Genomic DNA, 9,948 nt, shown 5'->3' on the forward strand with positions numbered 1-9,948 from the left:
CGTTTTGCCTCTCCCGTATTATCCTTTACTACCTGGGGGATAAACTGCAATGTTTGCTAAGTAGATATATAGGTTTAGCCAGGACAGAAAGATGAAATCTGACTTTTGACTCAGAGCAGTTAACATTTGATTTTTTGTAAACCAGTTACATGTACTAAAAACTGAGCATACGCAAAGGTAAATGAAAAGTGCGGTCTGTGTCTGTGCACGGTTTTAGGTTTTACAGTCTGCTCTGTTGCAGTTACCTATTAGCAATGGAAGGAGGTAGTACTCTTTCCCCTTGGTGAAATTACAAGATACCTTTAATACTCTTACACAGATTGAAGAACATATTTTGTTAATATCTTCTGGGAACACTGAAATTCTTATTTCAAGATGACAATTTATGAAGTTTATATGCTTTTTTGAATTTGTAATTATGTATTATTTATTGAACTAAGGCATGTGTTTTTAGGCAACCTAATTAGGCGTTGACTAGAATTTTGGGGTTTTTTTAATGCACCTTTATTAGGCAGTCAATATGTATGGCCAGTTAATTTTCTCAACATGAATTAGTACGAAATATAATTGTAAAGAGAGACCTGGATGCTTTGGGGAAATAGAGAAAACAACTGTTAAGCTGCTGAAATAAAAATGTTTTGACGTGTATTTTCTTCTTCACAGGCCCAGTGCTTTTACAGCAGAGGAACTCTAAGGGAGAGTTGCCCTTGGATTATGTGGTATCGTCTGAAATCAAGGAAGAACTATTTGCTATTACAAAAATAGAAGATACGGTGGAGAACTTTCATGCCCAAGCAGAGAAACATTTTTACCACCAGCAACTTGAATTTGGCTCGTTTTTACTTAGTAGAATGTTGCTAAATTTTTGTTCAATTTTTGATTTATCTTCCGAGTTCCTCTTAGCTTTCAAAGGGTTGACTCATCGAAATGCGCTGCTTGTGGCTTGTAAGAATTATAAAGAAACTACCAGTGCTCACACTGACTGGCTATTGGATCTGTATGCCAGAAATATAAAGACATTGCAGACGCTCCCAAATATTCTTAAGGAACTGCCTGAGAATTTAAAAATGTGTCCTGGGGTGCACACTGAGGCCTTATTGGTGACGTTGGAAATGATGTGCCGTTCAGTCACGGAGTTTTCGTGAGGATGCCAAAAAATATGAGTCAACTTTCTAAACGTACTTAGCTTGCTTTGTCCTTTCTTATGGAACCTCATAGCTTCTTAAAAATATTAATTTGATTTATTTATTGACAGAATTTGCAGCTTTGCTAAATTTCAAAAGCACTTAAAGAACCTCTGCAGACCTATTGTGTAGGCTTCTATCTTTTTCCATGTTGTAGAATTTGACTCAAAAGTAAAAAGAGTTTCATTCGGTGTATACACTGCTTTCATTAATCTTTATTATTTCTTGATCTGAAAGTGATATTTATTTATATTGTACGTGTAAAACATTTTAATTTAAATATTTTTTGAAATCCAGATGTTTGTCCTCTCTTCCAGGGATTTAAGAGTTTGGAATCATGGCAAGGATACTCACGCACGTAAATGTGCACCTATAAGCATGGAGCTCCCTGTTTACTCTCTGTAGGCTGTTGGGCTAAAATACTCATTTTAGTTTTGTGTGTTTGTAAAATAAACATTTCTAAAATTTACAATACTAATACTCTCTTGGTTTTTAAATGCAGCGAATGTGCCAAGTTTGACAGTTTGATCCCTTGATCTGCTTTAACAGTTCAGGTACAAAGTTTGTTTCTACTCCATGTAACCACTGTTCTGTAAGTGAAAACATACCGCTGCATAGTAGGTTTCGCCAAATATTAAGATTATAAGTGGTAACTAAGTAATAGATTTGCGATTATCTAAAATCTTAGTATGTAGTATGAATTTACGTTTCAATTTGCAGGTTTTTTTCCCCTAACGGCAATTTATCGTAAAACTAAAAGAGAGGGTGTGGATAATACCCACTTTTGAAATTGGAGTCACTTTCCTGGTGGGAATAAGTTACGCTGTGGTACAGCTGGAGAAGAAACATTAAAACTTCGATTTAAGCTTTTATGTAACTAAAGTGATGATCTCACAGCAATTAATCAGCTAAAGCAGCACACTTTAGTTTTATCTTGGAAATAGATCTTCTAACAAGATACAAATTCTGAGTGTTTTTATTACTGGGTTTATAATCTAAACTGAAAACTGCTACAATAGTATATCAGCTCTGAATAAAAATCAAGGGGTTTTTTTCCCTGTATTTTTAAATCAGTAATTTTTTACACAGACTGTAGGAAATATTAGTTGTTTCGAGTTAGCCTTCAAATGTGAAATCTTCTAAAAGTCTCATTAATATATACTTAGTCTGCCAGAGTATCAAACCATGACGTAGCAGAGACTATCTAAGGAACATTAAAATGCTCAGAAAGATTTAGTGAAGTGTTTCCCAACATGACGAATAAGAACAGTTTTTCTTCTGAAGAATAGCCACTGTACTTGACTTGTGAAGGCATCTGCAACAATGTTTACTTGGTCAATTACTACAAATTTAAACAGTTTTGACATCTAACAGGCATAGTTACAAATCCCCGTCTAATTTCTTATTAACTACATTATTAGGCAGGTTCCTTTCTGAGCTTTTGCTTTCTTACTTGTCAAATGGAAATAACACCAGGTATTATCTGTGCCACAGAATTCTTAGCCTATCACCTTAATATGGTGCTTAATAAATGTTGCCTCTTTTCTAATTCTTACCTCCTCTTTTTAGTTATAACGAATTATTTAAGCAAGATAGTAATTGCTCAAGTTGGTAATAATTCTAAGTTAATAAAATAACCAACATCATGAGTTAGGGTTTTGCACTGCTAAGAAAAGTAGTTTTCTAAATTAAATGTTCTTAAGAAATATTCATCTAGTTGCAATTAGAATTAATGTTTCATAACTGTTCTATCTGCCAACTTCTGCAGCTCATGATGATACGGAGTATTAAACACTAAAAAATGCCATCGAGGTCTCTGCCTATTTTAATAAGGTGTCATTATAGTTTTGCACTGATTCCAGAGTACCACTTGGCAAATAGATTACTGCGTTCTGTGTCCCAGTTAACAAAACCAAGATATGTACATGAATTTAAACAAACGTATATGAAATTTAAACCTTCAATGAGAAACTTTTTTTCTAATATTGCTTTTAGAAGATATAGTAATTGCTTCAGATTGATCTTAGAGGTAGAGGAAATAGAAATATTAATAAATAAAATTCATGGGCTTTCCGAGTCCTGGCTTTTAGTTGTAAGTGGCTCAGAGTTCCAGCAACTGACGGCAAGGCTGAGTCATGCTATTCTTTCTTGTACTTTGCTAGATTTCATATCTGTAGTTCAATAGATTCGTTTAAAAAAAATGCCTATCAAGGCTTTTATTACAAATGTAAATAAAGGCTGGAATAAGATTTCTGAGCTGTTAAGATGCAGCTTTCCCCATATGTAATCTGTAGAAACATTTGGAATATAAAGATTTTAGATTGTTTACTGGCAACGCCTTAGGAAGGGTCTTTTCGAAATTAGTTTTCTAGCTTGTTATTAATTTCCCAATGCAGAATAAAGTGGTCCATTTATATACATTTTCTGTCATTTCCTTAATTCCAAGATGATCAGAAAAACATTCATCCTTGTATAAATCAAATGCAAAATCAGTGTTTTTATTGTTTCTTGAACACCTACTATATTCCAGGTGGTGTGCTTACGGGCTGACTACAATAAAAGGAAAAGCTTACAGTCTAGGAAGGTAAATTAGATTGAAATAGTGTTACTTTTATTGCATTCTGTATCGGCTGTTGAAAAAAATTTCAATTTTGTGTTTCTCAAGTTTGCAGTAATAATCGGTTTCTGTTTTAGTTTTTAAATGTGAATATTACACAGATCTAATAGTTTAATCTTTGATTGTTATGATTATGGCAGTTACGTTTTAGAGGGAGTAGAATGCAGGGTGTGCTTTTGCAGTCTTTGCAAACTAATACGCATTCCCAGGTAAATACAAATGCATTAATGCTAAGATACTTTATATAAATGCCAGGAAACATTTGCCATTTTTGTCTATGCTGTTACGGAAAGTTAAATGAATACCTTCACATGAAAACACTGTTGCTGGAATGTGCAATCCATACGCCTTTACACACTTTTCCAGTTAAGTTATGAACTTGATGAGAGCCTGTCACCGGTGCTCCTGAAGCAGTAGGAAGGGTCATCTTTGAGTGACATGAGGCACTCTTTCCCTCAGGCATTTATCACGGAGCTTCCACGCCAATCGCACCTCCTGCTGACGTGGAGCTTGCAAAGTTCCGAATGATAATTGTTTTTATAACAAATGTGGATTGAGTTAGAAAGGTCAGCGATGGCATTATTGGAATTAGGCTGTGCCTGGTGGTGTCAAAACTGCAGGCATCAGTTCCATGGAAACATGGAATTGTTAACTCTTTCTTGTCAAATTACATGATCAAAAAATTCACCTTGTCGGTTGAAATGAATTGTGGTGGGAGGATATACTCTGACAATTATTTGCTCTGATATAGAATTAGAAATTATTGGACTCAATTAATGAGAAAAAGTTGTGGTATTGTTTTTGCTTGGTTCCGAAGCCTATATCTTTCAAGGTATTGCAAATTTTACAAAAAGAAGACCTTTTCAGATGAAACAAACAAAAGAATTTTAACATCATCGATCACTAGATTTTTTAAAAAGTTTTTCCTCTTCAGTAAATGCTAGTCTTCAAATAGTGCTTTCCAAGCAACAACATGAATTTATGTGAATTGTTAGAAAGGGAAATAGATTAAATTACTTGAAAAAGAGGCTTCTCAACATTTTCCAATCACAAGTTCAAATGATTCACTTTTAGGGGAGTCTCCTATTTGGGAGTACTTTGTGTTATAAGCAAAATGATAATTTGTATATTTAATATACAAATATTTTCCAATAGCTTACATATTTGAATTCATTACTATAAGCCTTTTTATAAGTGTAAATATGTAGGGGTTTTTTATGAATACACTTAAGCTATGTGTTTAAAAAAAAAAAACCGCCTAAACTATAACTCTTAGTACTAGATAGAAATGATTTTTCTTTTTATAATACTGTCTTTGTACTGTTGAATATATACTTATATTTTTCTTTTTAAAAACAAATATAGTGAACTTTTCTGGGTTTTTAAACTACTTGCTGAATTAAGATCCAATAGTATTAAATCAGCAAAGTAACCAGCCATCAGTTGTCGTAAAAACAATACCTCTAATAAAACAAATATATAATATTGTTTATATATGTAATTTATAATATGTAATATTGCCCTCTACATAGACCAAAAAATAAAAGTTCTTTATTCAATCATTTACAATTAGCTGTCTCCAATAAGAATTGAAACAAACATTTCTACCGATTTTTTGTTTTATTATGGCCTCCAAATCTTTTTAGACTAGTAAACCCAGATTTGATAAATCTAATCTTCCTTTCAAAAGCATCTGAATTGAAGCAAATGAACATTTATGCATAATGGGTGTTAAACATTAATGGAGAAAGGCTAACTACTCTTTGGAACATGGGATTTAGTTCTGAAGAAAAGAAGTTTTTAAAAAATTTGCTTAGCAATTCCAGCAGGTAAATTGTACTGAACAGAAAATCTGGAATCCAGCTTTGAATTTACACCTATTGTACTATCATTTATCTTAATAGTAGATGAACTAAAATTTCCTGTGATTCTCCATTTTTCTGTCCTCAAAATGAAATAGTCATGTTGAAAAAAAATCATTAATCTTAAAGTGGTGACAGATAAAAAGAACTTAGTTTGTTGTCAGTACTTCTCAACTTAAAGGTTAGGTCAACAATGGTTTATGTCATGACACTGATAAATTTTTCTAATGACCAGAATGGTTTGATTTATAATAGTTTTTTGTTTTTGTTTTAATGAGTATGTGTCTTTGGTATCTGACTTCATCCCAAAGATGCATTTCTGTTTTGCATTGTTTTTTTGTTTTTTGTTTTTACTACGTAGAGATGAAATTACAGAGCAATAAGTAATACTCAGAAAAATTAAACATTTTAAAGAGCTCTTCATGAACCTTGCAAGCAAAATTATAAAGGTGAAAACTGGGCAAAGGGACGAGGGGAGAATGGTTAGGAGTCATTCTGGTTTAAAAACATCGAGAGGTAATTAATTGAAAAGTTAATGAAGGTATAGAAATCAGACAAATGCATAGAGGCAGATTTTCTACTCTCAGGAATACACTAAACTGTCTTTGAAAATTTTGAATAATGTTCATTAAACCAACGGGTTGAGATAATTGTTTTATGGAAGGTTCTTTTGGTTGAAACTCAATCAAAAAGAAAAATAAAAGTGCCAGTTTTACTTGGTATTATCAGAAATAGACTATCCGAGTAGTAATATTCAGCCCTTTCCTCGAGGTTAAGCAAATCTAGTTCCCTTCCCCATGACTTTAGTTCCCTTACTCTTCCTTTCAAACTATGTTCAAGTTCATACAAAGTCATGTTATTAGAGGAAATGAACTTAAGGAGAGGTTGAGAGCCATTTATAGAAAGTAGTTAGACTGGTTTTCTCAAAGCCATTTTTCTTGGCTAATTTTAGTTCTTTTTTTAAAAAGTAGGATGTAATTAAAAATTACTTCAAGTAGCTAATAGTGGTGTACTTATAGAATTTCAATATTTTCTTCACTTCTCCAAGTTTCTCTGTAACATGATTTATATTTATAATGCTGGTAACTCATTTATTTTTTGAAAGTAATGCTTCTAACATAAATGAGAATCAAGTCTTGGAAATTTTCTAAAGCTCATATTTAAACTGGCATCTACTGGATTTTTAAAATAAAAAGTACATTTTTAAAATGTGCCATTTTTCTTCAGGGAAGGATGTAATTAAACATAGTACCATCTAACGCAGATCTCAGAAAAAATATACCTGCACTATATGCCCCTCCTTCAAGAGTGAATCTGGCTCATCATTTTACTGGCAGGCTTCTTCAGTCTTCTTTTTCAGCCCCTTCCAAGTAGTGTGTCGCCATATTGGTTGGGGTCTTTACTCTAGGAAGATTCTTAAATTGCCAAAGATGAAAATTCCTCATGTACTTACCATGTGGAGTCATGAGAACATACCTTCACTCTTGGCCTTGTCTGATTTTAGAAATATTCGTGGAACCTGAAGAATTACTTGTCTGATTTTTGTTTTGTTTTTCAGATTCAACACCAAAAAGCAGGGAGGACACTCAGATTGAATGAATGCTACATTTATCTGTTATTTGAAGGGAGGTTACTACTGTGTTACTGAGAATTTTTTTCTCATTATCATCACAGACCTGGAAAAAAATCACTTTTTACTATTGATTTTATTATTTACAACACTGATGCTGATACAGGCAGCCAGCTGTTCACCGAGAGGATTCCGAGTGAAAGGGTCTTGCCACTGTTCTCCAGAGCACGTTATTTTGCACCTCTTCAGTGAAGGCCAGGAAAATGGTGTCTTGTAAGGTACTGTTTTAAGTAGTACAATCCAAAGTAGAGTATTTTAACCATGATTTTATATAAACTCATTGGATACCGGTAACGTAACTAGGGAATATCACATTAATGTGTTTTGGGGGTGAGATTTCTCACCTGCTTGTCGGGGGGGTCGTCACAACCACGGGAGATCATGGGTTATCAAGTACTTCTGTGGTCCGCGCATTAACATCATAGTGCCACAAGAATGGTGTGTACCTGCGACCTCACCCCACAAGACACCATTGTCTGCCTGACTTGGTTATCAAGTGCCAGATGTTTTGGGATGACCCCCTCCCCCTAAAAAAAGGTTTTCTCTATGATATCTGAAAATGCATTTTTTTAATCCTACAGGGAAATTTTTAAAGTAATGTTCAACTTCAAACAAATAAAATGGACCACCACATTGATCTATTTTAAAACTAGTTTTTCAACATATGAAGTATTTGACTTTTCCCAGTGGGTTCCCCTGTGCTTCAAAGACCCTGCTGTAACTTTGCTAGTTCTCTGTGTTGACAGAATCTGCTGCGTAAGAGTTCCAGATCAAAGGTAAGGGGTAAGAATACCATTGTGTAAGGTTGGGTTAGAACTTGGCTTTCTTACCTCCTGTGTGACACAACAAAGTCAACAAAAACACAAACTTTATCCCTCTGTGTGATAGAAAATAGACACTTAAGTCTTGATCAAATATTTCTACGAGTTTATTAGTTCTTGACACCAATAAATTACTTTCCACGATTTCACTATTACAGGTTACGCACGGATTTGGGCTTGTAATTGTCATAATCACTGCTGTACAAAGGAGGGATGTTCTGAGGGAATGATGTCGAGTTGAATCGTAAGGTTCCCAGTTCTCTGGATGGCTTTGTTAAGAGATCCCTGAACTTGGGACCAGCAATGGTACTTCTTCCTCTCAGCTCCCTCTGTACTGCAGCTGCCTCTGTAATTACCGTTGTCTCAGGCGGGGCTCCTGTAATCAAGATCCGCTTATGAGTGGTTGGGGCCAGATGTGCACCTTTGTTCTATGCAGTTAGCATTTCCCCTAAACTTGTTGGTGTTTGAGTTCCAGCAAAATGAAATGTTGCCTCAAGTTGCCTCCTGCCATCGTGAAGCTTGTCTTTGATAGGAAGCGGAGCTGAGCCTGTGCTGTCATCTCACCCTAGCAGCAGCAGCAAGCCAGGTCTTAGGAGCTCGAACGCATTCCTCCGGAGAAGACGTGGTTTGCAAGTTCCTTCGCTGACAGGTTGGTCGCTCCTTTTCTCTTGAAGGAACACTGAAAAATCTGCAGCAGGGGAGAATTATGTTGCATGTTTTCTTATGCTACAGACTGAGAAAACTTTGGCATGACTACTTACCTGTTTCTGTTTTTAATACAAATAAAGCTTTCAGCTTAATATAGTAATGCTATTAATTGCCGAGAGCAGAACAGCAGTGCCATTCCTTTTTTTTAAATGGAGTTTTATAATTGTTCAGTAACATGTGGAGACACAACCGTCAGAGGGGGAAAAACAAAACCTGTCTACAAAAATACAGCTGGTGCATTTGAGGGACCACTTCTTTGTTATTAATTTAGAATGTGAAGAAAGGAAGGTCTCAATAAATTAAAACTCATTTGAGACCATGTATGTACTTGTTACACTTTTTTTGGGTCGTTAGCGCAAACCCCCTTGGGAAAGCGCACGCATAATCATTACCTTCCAGCGAACCTTCCACGGTGGGGTTGGCTTCTGCAGCACGTGACCACTTTGGTTGTTTTGGGGTTGGGTGGTTTTGTTTTGTTTTGCATTGTATTCTTACATAATGAGGCCTTTTGTTTGGTGTTTCTTAAAACTCAAAGATTCAGCTGATAAAACTTCTATGATGTGACTGCCACTGTACGAATGTAGAAACTAAGGCATAGGGGCGCCTGGGTGGCACAGTGGTTAAGCGTCTGCCTTCAGCTCGGGGCGTGATCCCGGCGTTATGGGATCGAATCCCACATCAGGCTCCTCCGCTATGAGCCTGCTTCTTCCTCTCCCACTCCCCCTGCTTGTGTTCCCTCTCTCGCTGGCTGTCTCTATCTCTGTCAAATAAATAAATAAAAAATCTTTTAAAAAAAAAAAAAAAGAAAGAAAGAAAGAAACTAAGGCATAAGACCTAACATTTTCACCCCAAAAAAGGTTTTATGTTTTTTCTTTCAGTGAGTTACACCAGTCATCTCGGCGAAGAGAAGTATAATTGCAAGGAGTGACACTATTGTAAGTATTCATTACATTTTTTATGTGGTTTTAATTCATACTCGACTGAACAATTAGAAAAGGCTGATTCTGGATACTCTAATCAAACAAATGAATTGGCATCTGTACACATGCACGTACTCACACTTGACATTTAAAGCCCCAGAATTTAAATAAGCATTCCTTTAATAATACCTGAAGCTTTTGCCAGA

The 9,948-nt window shown here is 35.2% G+C and overlaps 1 protein-coding gene across 3 annotated transcripts in view; it reads left to right on the top strand.

Annotated features, from left to right (window-relative positions):
- Positions 1–1,657, top strand: part of SLF1 (SMC5-SMC6 complex localization factor 1) — a 71,103-nt gene extending 69,446 nt beyond the window's left edge. For all 3 annotated transcript variants that reach the window (XM_026498608.4, XM_048220971.2, XM_057307501.1), the window contains one exon: positions 664–1,657. In XM_026498608.4, coding sequence (XP_026354393.2) covers positions 664–1,145 — 482 coding nt within the window. In that variant the 3' untranslated portion in view covers positions 1,146–1,657. The remainder of the gene's footprint in view (positions 1–663) is intronic.
- Positions 1,658–9,948: the final 8,291 nt, after the last annotated feature.

This window comes from Ursus arctos, unplaced genomic scaffold, assembly GCF_023065955.2.
Source record: "Ursus arctos isolate Adak ecotype North America unplaced genomic scaffold, UrsArc2.0 scaffold_5, whole genome shotgun sequence".
Lineage (NCBI taxonomy): Eukaryota > Metazoa > Chordata > Mammalia > Carnivora > Ursidae > Ursus > Ursus arctos.